The sequence below is a fragment of the Microtus ochrogaster genome, unplaced genomic scaffold (assembly GCF_000317375.1).
Source record: "Microtus ochrogaster isolate Prairie Vole_2 unplaced genomic scaffold, MicOch1.0 UNK5, whole genome shotgun sequence".
Classification (NCBI taxonomy): Eukaryota; Metazoa; Chordata; class Mammalia; order Rodentia; family Cricetidae; genus Microtus; species Microtus ochrogaster.
The window spans coordinates 2,585,197-2,600,353 of NW_004949103.1; the positions used below are offsets into that span (position 1 = coordinate 2,585,197).

At 41.0% G+C, this 15,157-nt stretch overlaps 1 protein-coding gene across 2 annotated transcripts in view; it reads right to left on the minus strand.

Annotated features, from left to right (window-relative positions):
• Kiaa0232 (KIAA0232 ortholog) overlaps positions 1-15,157 on the minus strand; it is a 63,453-nt gene that overhangs the window by 25,684 nt on the left and 22,612 nt on the right. For both annotated transcript variants that reach the window (XM_013353316.2, XM_005365943.3), the window contains exon 3: positions 4,076-4,210. In XM_013353316.2, coding sequence (XP_013208770.1) covers positions 4,076-4,210 — 135 coding nt within the window. The remainder of the gene's footprint in view (positions 1-4,075; positions 4,211-15,157) is intronic.

A 15,157-nucleotide genomic window follows, 5' to 3' on the forward strand; every position in this document is an offset into this window, starting at 1 on the left:
ATTATTTTAAGGATAGTCTTACTCTATAGCCCAGCTGACCTGAGACTCACTGGCTTCCTGCCTCAGCTTCCCAAATGCTGTGATTATAGACATGGTCCACCATGCCTGGCTGAAGCAGACATTTTCATCTATGAAGTATGACTGGGGAAGGTCATTAATCTGCATGAAAATTACTGTACAGAAAATGCTTACATTTCCTCCTGGCCAGGTCCATAGCTTTTGTCAAATACCAGAATCTAAGACTTCAATCTAGTGACCCATCATGCAGGCTGGAAAAGGTACCACAAAGAATAGATAAGAGCCTCTGGAACACACTTTTAATCCCAGCACTTGGGAGGCAGAAGAGGTGGATCTCTGAGAGTTCAAGGACAGTCAAAGCTACTAGGTGAGTAGTGAGATACTACCTCAAAAAACAAAGCAAAACATAACACACAGAGAGAAAGAGAGAATATACAAGAGGTGGAGAACACAATGGAAAGGTTGGAAGATGTATTATTAAGAAAATATCCCAAAGCTAACAATTACTAATAACTAAGAATGAAAGAAGAGAATGGCTATAAGCACAAAATTTTAAACATTTAAAAGAAAGCTGTAAAACAAATACAGAATGGTGCTATTTACATGAGACTGAAGAACATGTGAATTAATCATAAGCAGCAATAAATGCAAGCATGGGGAAGGGAGAAGAGGGTAAAAGGTTCGAGCCCCTTTTACTGCCCCTCATCCTGCTCCCCATACTGTAACCCCACACAGGCTTATTTTTATGTCCTCTGCTCACTGAACTTGTAAGTTTTTAGAACAGCCTCTTCCACTTGTTTCCTTTCTCGGGTCCTCACTTTTCAACATTTGAAACATCAGAAATTTTGCAGAAACCTCAGATTTCCACCTTTTCTGGAAAGAGAAGCTCCAGGCTACATAAGCAGCATGAAAGCATTCTACTATTTAAGGCTTCGGAGGCCCACAAGCAACTCAGCTAACCAAACCTGGTCATGTAATCACCTGCACCTCACACTCTCAGGGAGGTGTCCCACACTCCAGGAGTTCTTCATTCCCAGCCACTCAGATGGATGCCTTCCTGGGATTCCTTTCCCTGGAAATAGGAAAATACTCTCGAAGGTGCTCAGACCACAGATCTTTGTCATACCCTGGACTGTTTGCCTTTTCTCTACCCTACATGCAATCTGGTCAGCTCTGCCTTCGATACAGATTCCAACTAGTTCTTATAATCTGCCACAGGGTCACTGTGCCAGCTGTTGCTTCATTTTGCTTCCTCAGACAGTCTCACTGTAGTACAGGATGCTCTCCAACCCATGCTCCCCAGCCTCCACACAGGTTCTTATTTCACTAGTTTGCACTCTACCCCAGCTAGCCAGCATCACCATCGTCCAGTCTCTAGGCAGCAGTCATAAGCTATAATCATCATTTAAGTCATACTGTTATCATCCTCTTCTCCAAACCCTCCAATCCTTCAGAATTTCTCAGAAGAAAGCCAAAGACTCTCAGAAAGCCCATTCATATATCACCCGGGCGCCTAGGAAGAGAAGGCCATGCTCCAGGCATAGTTGGCTGGGACAGCACAGCAGCTCTGAGTGTTCTCAGGTCCTGGACTTAGTGGTTGTGGTCTCAATTCCCACCATGTGAAGAAAGCATACAGACAGGCACTTCACACTTTTGAAATGCTCACCAATTCCTTTGCAAGCTCCAATCACTTTATCAATCCACTTCTGTGACTGTCTAATCACACCATCTTTCTCTGTTCTCTGTCCATCACCATACTTCATCACAGTACAAGTGGACACATTCACAGCCTGTAAGATTCTTTTTCTAAGTGACCAGCACTGGATACTGCAGCAATCATGTTGAGCTGGAGCTGGAATGGCCATTCTTTAACACATTTATGCTAAAGCTGGAATTCACAAAGAAAGGAAAGATCCCCAAGTGGAGAGAGAGAATGGCAATGGGAGACTTTAGGTCATTAGGGACAATAGCTTTATTTGATGTTCACAGTTCCTAGTTCAGGACCCTCTTCGGGTCTTTACCCTTTCAGCCCACGGTTTCAGTGAGACATTCCTATATCTCATCCCTATATATACTCATTTTTCTTAAGCTAGATGAATGATGTTCTTGCTTTGAGTAATGCAATGGTACCTATGATAGAGAACCATATATTACGGACTGCCTCTGGAAAGTGCCTCAGGGGATCAAATGTGTGAATAAATTTCCCAGGTTAGCAACACTATTTTACAAAGTTATGGAGCTTTTGGAACATGGTATTTAGGAGCAGGCCTTTGAAGGCTTCTAGCCTGGCCAAACCTCTGCTCTAGATCTCTGCATCCCGATCCTCCAAAAGCTAACAAACCAAGCTTCAAGTTCTCCTGACCCCACATATCTCCTCCATACCATGCCTTTGCCGCCATGATGAACTGTAATCTCCAAAACCCTAAGCCAAAACAAATACTTCCTAAAGCTGCTTCTGCCAGTATCTAATTACAGGAGGGAAGTCACTAGACTATCCACAGAAGCTACAGTTTTTAAATTCCTGTGCCCAATGGATGTGGTGTGTGAGCAACAACTTTGGGCAATTTGGAATTAAAAAGTCAAAAGGAAGGAGGAGAGAAAAAGAGCTCGGAAGAGAATTTCCATAACAGGAGAAGTTTTTAAGACTGAATATTCTATTTAGTTCTAGAGAAATTCAATAGCATCTATATTCAGAACTCAGCCTGATAGGCACTCCAAGGTAAAAAAAAATAAAAGGAAAGAAGGAAGGGAGGGAGGGAGGGAGGGAGGCAGGCAGGCAGGCAGGCAGGCAGGCAGGCAGGCAGGCAGTTCATTCTTGGCTCCAAAGAGCACAGTCAAATTAACAATAGAAATCTAGGGTTAGAGGTTGTGACGTAGAGTGATACACAAGTACGGAGGATACCCAGCAGGAAAGCAGGTTTCACAGACAATTGGGAGTTGGCTAAGAACACAGTGGGGGGTGGGGTAAGAAGACAGTGTGGACTAAGTATTAAAAGCCCCTGCAACAGATGCAGTCAGATGAGTAAACTCCACAGTTTGAAGCAAACTCTAGCACAGTATTAGAGCACAGGACCCTTTGGCTCAGGAAGGAAGTTTGAAGGTTGGAACCCTCTCAGGTCAACCTTCCATTATAATAGTGTTTAAAAACTGTACCATCTCACTGCACAACCATTTCAAGTAGTTATAATTTCAGAGCTTTCATCGTAAGAGTGGTGACAAAGAACTGATAGTATTTATTTAAACAGATGATCATTTTCTAAAGCAAATTTAGTGTAGACTGTATGTGACATAAGAAGCTTAAAAATAAACTGATTTTCTAGAAAAAAACTAAAAACAAAAAAAGATCTGAATCTTAAATATTGTACTCAAGGCATAAGAAATATTAACCTACTTCTAGGAATATATCCAAAATAAGCATGCATATAACATAAAGTACCATATACATAGTGTTCCAATCAGCACAGCAGAAAATCAAGAGTAAGTAATCTAGCAGTGACCACTATGCTGTTGGAATATTATTTGATGAAATGCATTTAAAAATAACAACAGGATTTTTTTTCTTTTTTAAAGATACAGGGTTGGGTATAGCTCAGTAGCAGAGCTCTCACTGAGCAGTCAAGGACCTGAGTTTAAAACAATGTGGTATTCATTAATTAGAGTGCTACGTGCAAAATATATTTTATAAAACAAAATGTAAGGCCATGCATGGTGGTTATGCCTTTAATCCCAGCATTCACAAAGCAAAGAAAGGCAGATCTCTGTGAGTTTAAGATCAGCCTAGACTACATACTGAGTTCTAGATCAACCAGGGCTACACAGTAGGGCCCTATCTCAAAGCAAACAAAAAACAAAAACAAAACGAACAAAATAAAATCTCAAGACTTTATTTTTATTTATTTTATTTTATTTATTATAAACTGAAAAAGTTTATAAAGTAAAAATGTCTACCTCTCAATAGTGAGATAAGTAGTTTATTTCTAGGTTGTTTTGTTATTGCTGCTGTATAAGCTTCTAAGAGTAACCCGCTCCCCCTAAGCATTAGAAAACATAAACTTACTTCATCAGAAGCAGAGCGCAGACACTGGACAGCAGCCTGCTTTTTCATCTCCTCTAGCGTTAGATCTGAGCACTTCTTCTTACTCCTTCCCCATTTCTTATAAGCTCCTTTCTCCCAGCCCAAGATGTCATTCTCCTGCAATGAGATTTCACCAGGTTAGATGACTAAGACTGGAGAATCAGTTAAGGAGCCCTGCACACAACTGGTTACACACACATTTCCTACCAATACTCAAAATGAGCATTAGAACCCAGCACTCACTGGAGTCTGCTTAGATCATTCATCTTCTCCAGAACCTACTTGCAGTGGTAAGATATGCCAACTGGCAAATCAACTCATGTTTGAGCGTAAACAGAAATGCAACTGAAACCCAATATAAACTCTATACTATACACTAAATGTCTCCCATAGTTTCTGCTATAGTTTCAGTGAGTATTCAGGCTATGGTAAGGTTTTATGGCTTATCAGTTAAATGGTTAAATCTTCATTTTTCTACCTTACTATCTAAAGAACACCCAACAAGTATAATGCAGTTTACAGGGATTGCCAGCTTATCTTCCCTGGTTTATATACACCAGCATAAAAATCTAAACACAATTTCAAAAGCAAGAAGGTGGGAAGGGACACCAGCTACTGTATTGTTACTCAGTAAAAACAAAAATTGAGTGTGCTTCAGTTAGTCTTCCCATGTGCTTTTAAAGAGCACTTAGGATCACAGTAGGATCTGCATAATTTTGTATCTGACCATTACCCACTTTACAAATTCTCTGGCTATATCATAACCCAATATAAGTTTACTTAATTCTTTCCTTAAAGCAAAAACTTACAGAATTATTTTCTATCACCTTGCTAGTCTGCTTTGCTTGCAAAGTCTTTCATTTGATAAAGTGATTAAAATAGTAGAAAGACAAGATGTGAAAAGACTTGGCAGGGCAGATAATGACTGAATAAAGAAGTTACTATTTAGAAGGGCATTGGTCTCGGGAAATTGAGAAAAGCAAATGAAAGACATGGGATATTGAAGGAAAAGAACCACAACTATAAATTCCAACCATTTTTTTAAAGAGCAAAACACAAACCATCAACCGTCAACCTAATTTTCACTTTGATCCAAAACACAAAAATAACTCTTTTGCTGCCAAATATGAGTGAAAGCAGATGACCCCTTTGTGCCTCTCATACTCAGAACCTGTAATAGTCATCTGCTGGACAGATTTTTAGAACTCATTTTTGGGAGGGGGGGGTAAATGATGTTATTTCCATTTTCCAAGGAAACAATGCTGCTAGTCAAATGAGAATGATCAGCGTTTCCATTTATTGACTGTGTTTAACTAGACTACATCTGAGACCCAACACTTCTTATCTATGATATATTCTAGAGACAGATTGTGTTCTGTAATAAGAACAAAGGTCAGAGCCTTAACAGTGTTGACTCAAAGCTTCTTCAAGAAAGAGAAAATACTCTAAGCTTCTGTAGTTCACAGTATTTTTTTTTTTAAAGTGAGGCTGGAAAGATGACTCAGTGGTTTACAGCACCAGTTGCTCTTCAGAGGACCTGGGTTCAATTCCCAGAACCCACATGGCAGTTCGCAACTCTCTGTAACTCCCAGTTCCAAGGGATCCATTACCTTCCTCTGGACTCTGTGAACACCAGGCATGCACTGATGCACAGACATACATGAAGGAAAACATCCATTCACATAAAATAAAAAGTTAGAACAAAAAGAGCATGCAGGAGAGTCACTTGCAAATTACTGGAAACGATGGAGCTTAGTTCTACCCGGGCTGAGGTGAGATACTCTTAATGAGCATCCAGACCCTGAAATCTATTACAGCTCAGCCTAGGTGACATGCACTCAGCAGTCTGTACAAACTGCAAACTCACAAGGACATGTGGTCTTTATGAAGTACAGTTTGACAGCAAATGTTAAACATCTTAAGCATGTACTTTTGATCTCGTAAGTCTACTGGGAATTCCTGAGGAACTGATCACTAATGTAAACGATTTAGCAAATCTATGTTGAATATATTGTTGTCAATAATGACAAACAAGGAGATGATGTGGGATTCCCCTCTGTATGCTGTGAATGTTTTATTACCATTGGTTAATAAAGAAGCTGCTTTGGCCTATGGCAGGGCAGAATATAGCAAGGCAGGAAATTCAAGCACAGACAGAGGAGGAAAGAAGGCAGAATTAGAGAGATGCCAAATAGCTGCTGAAGGAGAAAGAGGTAACAAACCAAGATCCTCATGGTAAAATATAAAAAAATAGAAATGGGTTATTTTAAGATGTAAGAGCTAGCTACAATACATCTGAGCCATTGGCTAAGCAGTGCTGTAATTAATATAGTTTTGTGTGATTATTTCCATCAGGATGGTTGGGAAACAAAGGTACAGTCTCCATTTACAAGGAGAGATAACCTAAATGTCAAATAGGAGAAGATGGATAAATAAGTCACGGTCATGCAGACATAGGACAAGACAGCTACTAAAGAAATTTGAAGTGGACTGGCATGGAATGCTATGGTAATATAGTAGTTAACTACAGTATGATATTATTTTAGTCTCTCTCTCTCTCTCTCTTTCTCTCTCTCTCTCTCTCTCACACACACACACACACACACACACATATCTGAGAAGAAATGCGATGAATAAGATCCCAAGAAACCAAGTAAGATTTTTATCATTTATACTGTCTTAAGAGTCATACTCAAAGATCAAAAGAAGCATTACACTCAAAGCTTGAAAGTTGACAGAATTAAGAGGCAGCCTGTGGATCTCCACCTGAACCTGGTACCTGGCAACAACCTCAGGTTTCCTGTTTGGCAGGGCTTTGTGTGTACCTGGAGAAAGAGTCACCCTCTTACCAGCAGGTTTTCCCTTTGGCATTAGGCTGTAACAAAGAACACAACATAAACTCCACTTGTTGGGAGATGTGCAGTCTAGCAGGGAGAAGTGAGCCAACCATTCTGGGATGGCAATCACTAAGGAAATACTGAAGATGGATGTTCTCTTCTTGGTCTGGGAGATAAACAAAGGTTTCCAAGAAAGAATGGTCACTAAGGCAAATACACACTGACTAGAAATCTGGCCAGTTGAGGGGGCAAATTATGCAGAAGAAACAGCGGGCTTCACAAGGCATAGAAAATATGTTCTGTAGAGAGTCTGACTGAAAATAGTTGAAGGTCAAAAGAATACATAATTTAAGAAAATAGTATAGAAAAATTTTCTAAGATTTTTACTGGTAAAAATTTAAATCTAATTAAGTAATGAGTCTGTGTAATATATCTATACTAGTGAGAATGGGCTTTGTAGGCTGTGCCATAGCTGCAGGGCTCTAGCACAGAGGTCCTAGATTCCATCTCTCCACCAAGTATGACTAATTCTTTGGGAGGAGGATAATATTTGACTGATTAGGGTTCAAAGTTAGCATTTCTTACTCAAGAAAACCAATAAGTCAATCCAGGCATGGTCATGAAGGGCTGTGGTCCCAGATACTCAAAGGCTGAGGCAGGAGGATGATTTGAACCCAGGAGTTCCAAGCCAGTCTAAGTAAAATAATAAGACCACTACAAAAAAAAAAAAAGCAACTTATTCCCAATTATTCAGTTGTTAAAGTGAGTTTTTTTTTCCTTTACAGAAAAACCCAAATCTAGCAAGAAACACATAAGATGTGCCATCTTAGATGCCAGGTTTCATGGCACGTAACTGTAATCTCAGTACTTAGGAAGCTGAGGCAGAAGGATCATGAACTTCAGGCCAGCTTGGACTACAGTGAGACTGTCTCAGAAACAAAAGGAGCACCAGTGAGATGGTTCATCAGGTAAAAAAACTTGCTGCTAAACCTGACAGCCTGAGCTAAGTATCTGGGACCACATGTGGTAGGAGAACCAACTTCTGCAAGTTGTTCTCTGGTTTCCACACATGTATTGTGACACACACACACACACAAATAAATAAATAAATGAACTAAGTACATACCCACCTACACACATAAACAAACAAACAACAAAGATCTAAGTACATACACACACAGACCACCTTTTAAGATCAGGTGTTAACACTGATATCATTCATATTGTAAAACTTTTGTTTAATTTTGGTACTAGGAATAGAACCCAGGCCCTGCACATACTACCCTTTATGGGCGCCACCACTGCCCAGCTAATATTTTATTAAAATCACTGAACTAATCAGATCTTTAAAGCAGTATAACATAAAAAGACCTAAAATACTTTTAGTTTATACTGAATATAAATGTCCCTCCCCACTGTTGAGTTAATGCTGAGCTGGCCTGAGGGGAAGTTACCCAGCTGCACGTCCAGAAGTAGGGCTGGCCCTTGCTTGGTTTGATTCCAAGCTCTGATGGCACTGGGGCTTCTCTGCTTCTCCGGCTGCCTCCTCCTTTCAACTCGGTTTTGACCTAGCTCCTCATAGGGGTAGAGGTTGATGACACTGGGCATCATGTTCTCACACACCATGCAGAACTGTGGAGTGCTCATTTCTGGCTGTTCTCATGCCTCTCTTGAGCAGATCCTTGAAGGTGAGCCCTGCAACTTTGCCTTCAGCCACCTAGGACCTGAAGTGGGTAGTAGTGTGTGTGCTGGGGGAGAAGGGGAACACAGTCTCATTCACACTCACTGGGCTTCTGTTCTTTAGGAGGTTGTTAACAAGATGTGGGAGGCAGGGGTGGATGCTTAGCAGCAGACAGCAGTGACACCAGCTGTATTTTAGAATACCATGTTCTTTTTCTTTCTTCAGATCCCAATCTCATTTTGATAGAAGACAGCAGGAAGAAGTCAATCAAAGCCCTAACCTTATGTTACCTCACCAGTGTATCTAGAAAAGCAGCTGCTAAAAAAATAAGATGATTACCTGGGAAGTTCTTCTGTCTCATCTGCTTTTGAAACTTGATAACTGTGTTCTGTCTTCCAGATTAGGACTTTGAAGAAACATACCTGATCTTATTCAGTGTTAACCAGTTGACTTTTAATGGAGCACAGTTGATAAAAAGATAACAAGTATGCCTCCATGAGCTTTCTGTTGCAATGACAAGTAAACACATACACACAACCCCTGAGAAAAATCCTGAAATAGGGAAAGATTATTTTGGCTCATAGTTTGAGACATTTCAGTTCATAGTGGGCTGGTTTCATCTGTTTTTGTTTGTTGTTTTTAGAGACAAGGGTTTCCTCTGTGTGGCCCTAGCTGTCCTGGAACTCGCTCTGAAAACCAGGCTGGCCTCAAACTCACATCTGCCTGAGTGCTGGGATTAAAGGCATGTACCACCACCATGTAGCAGGTTTCATTGCTTTCACACTACATGGCAAGGTAGAGAATACAATAAAAGAGTATAGCAATAGGAAGCATCTTACATACTAGCATCTGGGAAGCAGGGTAGAAAGAAGAGTAAGGGCAATGGGGAAGCAGCACGGACAAGATATACCCTTGAAAAGCACACCCCATTGACCCCCATTCTTGAAATAGGTTCTGCTTCTTCATACCTTTGCCCCACTTCATGCCCTAGGTGGCTGAAAGCAAAGTTGCAGGGCTCACCTTCAAGGATCTGCTCAAGAGAGGCATGAGAACAGCCAGAAATGAGCACTCCACGGTTCTGCATGGTGTGTGAGAACATGATGCCCAGTGTCATCAACCTCTACCCCTATGAGGAGCTAGGTCAAAACCGAGTTGAAAGGAGGAGGCAGCTGGAGAAGCAGAGGAGAAGCCCCAGTGCCATCAGAGCTTGGAATCAAACCAAGCAAGGGCCAGCCCTACTTCTGGACGTGCAGCTGGGTGACTTCCCCTCAAGCCAGTTCAGGTTGGACTTCTAGGCACTCATAAATGGAAATTATGGCAGAAGCTAAGATGTATAAAAATTCACTAACTTCTCATCCCATTGTTTAGAAGAACTAATACCTGCTGCTAGAAGAAACAGGAAATTCTAAACAGATGAATTTTCAGCTAGACCCACTTCTACCGTCTACATCTTTCCCCAGCAGTGGTCTCCTCAGTGGCCCCTTAACTTCAGTAGCCCAAAGTTTGCATCCCCACTACCATGAGCTCTGCACTGTTGGCTGACGGAATGCTGGTTTCTTGTCTCTAAGATTACACTGCAAATCCACAGCACAGTAGGTTCTTCCGCATCTTCTGCTTGCTCTCAGTTCCCAGCTCCATCATTTACTCACAACATTCCCCAGCTCACACATGGGTCCCTGGTATCCCTGTCCCAAAATTCTGCCCAACCAGTGTTGTGTTGTTCTGCAAACTGTTAGATGCCTTTTAGGAACTCATCCTTGGTTGTTTCTGTGCCCAATACTGTGTTAGGCATGTATTATGTTATAACATTTAAGTAAAAAGTAGAAACTGAATCTTCAAAATGCAATATTTATCATCAAGACTTCTTTGTTCCACAAAAATATTTTTAAACACATGCAAAAAATGTAAACAGGGGGCTGGAGAGATGGCTCAGAGGTTAAGAGCATTGCCTGCTCTTCCAAAGGTCCTGAGTTCAATTCCCAGCAACCACATGGTGGCTCACAACCATCTGTAATGGGGTCTGGTGCCCTCTTCTGGCCTGCAAGCATACACACAGATAGAGTATTGTATACATAATAAATAAATATTTTTAAAAAATGTAAACAGGTTGGAGAAATGTTCAGTGAGATTAAAAGTCATTACTGCTCTTCCAGGGACATGAGTTCTATTCCTAGCACTCACATCAACTGACTCAAAACCACATGTAATTCCAATTCCAAAGGAGGTCTCTAACCTCCTCAAGCATCCATACTCACGATGCAAACACACACATACACAATTAATTAAAAACAATTTTAAAAAAAGTAAACAAAGAAGCTACAAAAGTGGTTCAGTTGGTTGAGTGCTTGCCTAGCATATAGGACATCCTGGGTTAAATTACTAGCATAACACAAACTAGGCATGGTGGTACCTAGCACTTCAGAAGTTCAAGGTCATCCTTGGTTACAAAGTGAGTTCAAAGTCAGCCTAGGTCATATAAATATATGTCTTAAAAAGAAAAATAAGTCCTTCTGGTGTCGTGGGCAGAATATGGACCCAAGCTCATGCTATCAGCATTAGTACTGAAGTTGCTCTGACATGCACATTCCTCACATACATGTCTCCGGTTGTAAACATTTTCCATTAACACTACATGCTCCTGCAAAGTAATTCTACGCCTAATGGGTAGTTTTAATTTTTTAATAATTTATTCAAATTTATTTATGTGCATTGATGTGAAGGTATCAGATCCCCTGGAACTGTAGTTACAGACAGTTGTCAGCTGCCATGTTGGTGCTAGAAATTGAACCTGGGTCCTCTGGAAGAGCAGCAAGTGTTCTTAACTGCTGAGCTATCTCTCCAGTTCCAGAGGTTGTTTTAATCTGAAACAAACATTTGTTTCTGCCACCTTCACAGGGGGTTGACAACTGAATGCTCTTGAAGAAGATCCCAGTTTGGATCCCATCATCTACACTGAGTGGCTCACAAACTGCCTGTATTTCTTTCTCCAAGGGCATCTGCCCAAACATGCCCATAAATATATACACATAAATAAAGCATAATGAAAATAAATCTAACAAAAATAATCATTTTTTTATTTGACCTTCCTCCCTACAAGTCAAAGTATCCTCTGCCTTACCAGGGCTAAGTAGAGAAGTATTTTTGGTGACCAGGAAGATGCTTAGTGGATAAAGAAGTTGCTGTACAAGTGTGAGGACCAGAGCTTAGGTTCCCACAACCTATGTAAAAAGTTGGCTAGGGGGCCGGGCGATGGTGGCGCACGCCTTTAATCCCAGCACTCGGGAGGCAGAGGCAGGCGAATCTCTGTGAGTTCGAGACCAGCCTGGTCTACAGAGCTAGTTCCAGGACAGGCTCCAAAGCCACAGAGAAACCCTGTCTCGAAAAACCAAAAAAAAAAAAAAAAAAAAGTTGGCTAGGCATGGCAGCTAGCTATAATCTTAGCACTTGGGAGGCAGAGACAGAGAATCCCAGAGGTAAGCTCACAAGATGAACTGGAATTGGCATAACCCAGGTCCGATAACCCTGTCACAATAAATGAAGTGGGGAGTAGCTGAGGAAGGGAATCTGATGTCACAGACCTCTGTCTATACTCCACACATTTGAATATGCACACACACACAATGCCCCCCCAAAAAATAGTATTTTAGGGCTGCCTATTTGCATATAGATCCTCCTCATAACTCTAGATATAGTGTGCTTTCCCCAGCTTTTATCTGTTGTGTAGCAATAAACCAGAACCTGGGAAGACGATCAAATTTGGGTGGTGACTCACTGTTTCTCTGATCTCTGACTCCAACTTGTTGCAATGAATAAGAACCCAAAGAAGATTTGACCACATCTGTCAGAATCATGTATATGTACACTCTTCTTTGACTCCATCTGCATGTTACCTTATACATCCCACAGCACTTGTTTCATAAATACCTTGCCTTAGAAAATGTATTGCTGCTGATAAAATCTTCTAGATTGAGAATTTTTTTTAAATTTATTTATTTATTAAAGATTTCTGCCTCCTCCCAGCCACTGCCTCCCATTTCCCTCCCCCTCCCCCGACCAAGTCCCCCTCCCTCATCAGCCCAAAGAGCAATCAGGGCTCCCTGCCCTGTGGGACTAACAAACAACTAAGAAATGAGAAGTTAAAGTCTTACCAAAAACAACCCATTCCCTATGAACTGAAGTAGCTATGAGAAACTTCCTCATTTCTGGAATGACCATTCATGTTTGCAGAGAGAACATCTTACTTGCCTCTCAAGAATCTATTTTACATTTTCTAGAAAGACAGTAATAAATTAAAAGGGTGATCCTAAAGTAACACATCAGATAATTATAAGCTTTTCTTTTTTGCTACTGTTGTTAGTTGGTTGGTTGGTTTGTTTTTTGAGACAAGGTTTATCTGTGTAACAGTTCTGGCTGTTCTGTAACTTGCTTTGTAGACCAGGCTGGACTTGAACTCACAAAAATCTGCCTGCCTTTGCCTCCCCAGTGCTGGGATTGAAGGTGTAAGCTGCCGCAGCTGCCGCCACCACCGCCCAGTGATAAGGTTTTCAATCCCTTCAACACCTTACTAGAGCTGGACGTGTTGGCGTCTGTATTCCCAATACCTAGAAGACTGAGGAAAGATTATCAGTTCAGATTCAAGGACAGTCTGGGATGTCAGAGTAAAACAAAAGATAAACACAAGACAAAACTTTATTTGACCTAGTTCCTAGCCAGGGCAGCAAGTAACCTAAAAGCCAGAAAAGTACAGATGTATCCCAGCCCAAGGATGCCAACAGCAGCTACGAGAAAACAAGCTCTGGGCAAGTGATGTATGAAAATATTAGGAACCTCAGAGAAAGTCTCTGTATTATTTACTGGGCTCTAGGGCTTTGGGGGAGGGGTGGAAGGGCAAAGCCAGCTTCTTGTCAATAAAAGTTTGTTTCTGCTATCAATGTTAGGAACAATGATTTAAAACAAAATTACTCACAAAATACCACTTTCTTCGGACTAATAATTTTTAAAAACTACAAGATTGTATGTAAAGTTTGCACACAGGGTCAGCTAGAGCCCACCTTTGGCTTGGGAAGAATGTCTCTCTAGCGGAGCTGGCAGCAGTTCTTGGAGAGTAAGTTATTTTTTAGAATCAACATTTGACTGGCTTCTGACTTTAAACTCAACACATCCATCAAATAAAATGTTTGATGACAGACTTAAAAGTGACACACAGTGATGGCTGGTAAAGTTATGGCTTAACAGGATTTTTAAGGGTACTGATTTGTTTTGTGTTCTATGATTAATATCATTTTTAATGTTTTCTTTAAAAATTGTCTTGTTTTTACTGCACTACACATTTTTCTCCACTCCTCTCCTCCCCCTCCCCCTTCCCTTCTACCTTCTCCCGTGACCCTCACGTTCCCAATTTACTCAGGAGAATCTGTCCTTTTCACCTTCCTACGCAGATCCATGTATGTCCCTCTTAGGGTCCTCTTTCAGATAAATACAGTATTTACCTTGGAACAGAAGGAAATAGAATAGACTTGTGACTAACTTTCCTAACAGTAGAAACCAACATTTAGGACAGTGGTGTGCAAAGGTGGCAGGTCATCAATGTATTCCCAGTGCAGATGAGTCACAAGTCCATGTCAGAATGTAAGAATCAAGGAGAAAGTCTATGAAGTTAACAACTGGACCAGACACTGATATTTTACAACAATCTTGTTATTGACAGGAATTTTGAAATTGAAAATTCCTCATAATACACAATGATTACTTCTAACTTGGAGTACTGGAAATCTTAAGAATGTACTCCTGTGGGGCTAGAGAGACGGCTCAGTAGTTAAGAGCACTCTTAACTCTTGACAAGAATCCAGGTTTGGTTCCCAGTATTCACATGGTGGCTTACAACTGAGGATCAAAGTTTTTTACCTCCATAAGCACCAGGCATGCACATGGTGCACATATATCCACACAAGCAAAACACTCACACACATAAAATAAAAATTTTTTATTTTATTTATTTTTTTGTGGTTTTTCGAGACAGGGTTTCTCTGTGGTTTTGGAGCCTGTCCTGGAACTAGCTCTTGTAGACCAGGCTGGTCTCGAACTCACAGAGATCCGCCTGCCTCTGCCTCCCGAGTGCTGGGATTAAAGGGGTGCGCCACCACCGCCCGGCGTAAAATAAAATTTTTTTTAAATCCTTAAGAATATACAAATACAAGGTTGGCAAGATGATTCAGCAGGTAAAGGTGCCTGATGTTAAACCTGATAACCTGAGTTCAATGCCTGGAACCTACAAGGGAGAAAGAGAATCAACTCCTATAAGATATCATCTGATCTCCAAACAAATGCTTTGGCAATGTGCCCTTCTACTTCAAAAATAAATAAAGAATATACAAATACCAAGTTAGTCCAGATTCCCAAGAGGCAGGCCTAAAGGCACACCTGTGAAGGATTGTCTGGATTAAGGCACCTCTGAGAATGTGAGAAGGATTCTCAGGTGGATGTGGGAAGACCCATCTTCATTATGAGTGGCACATTCCCAGAGCAGAGTACCCTGGACCATACAAA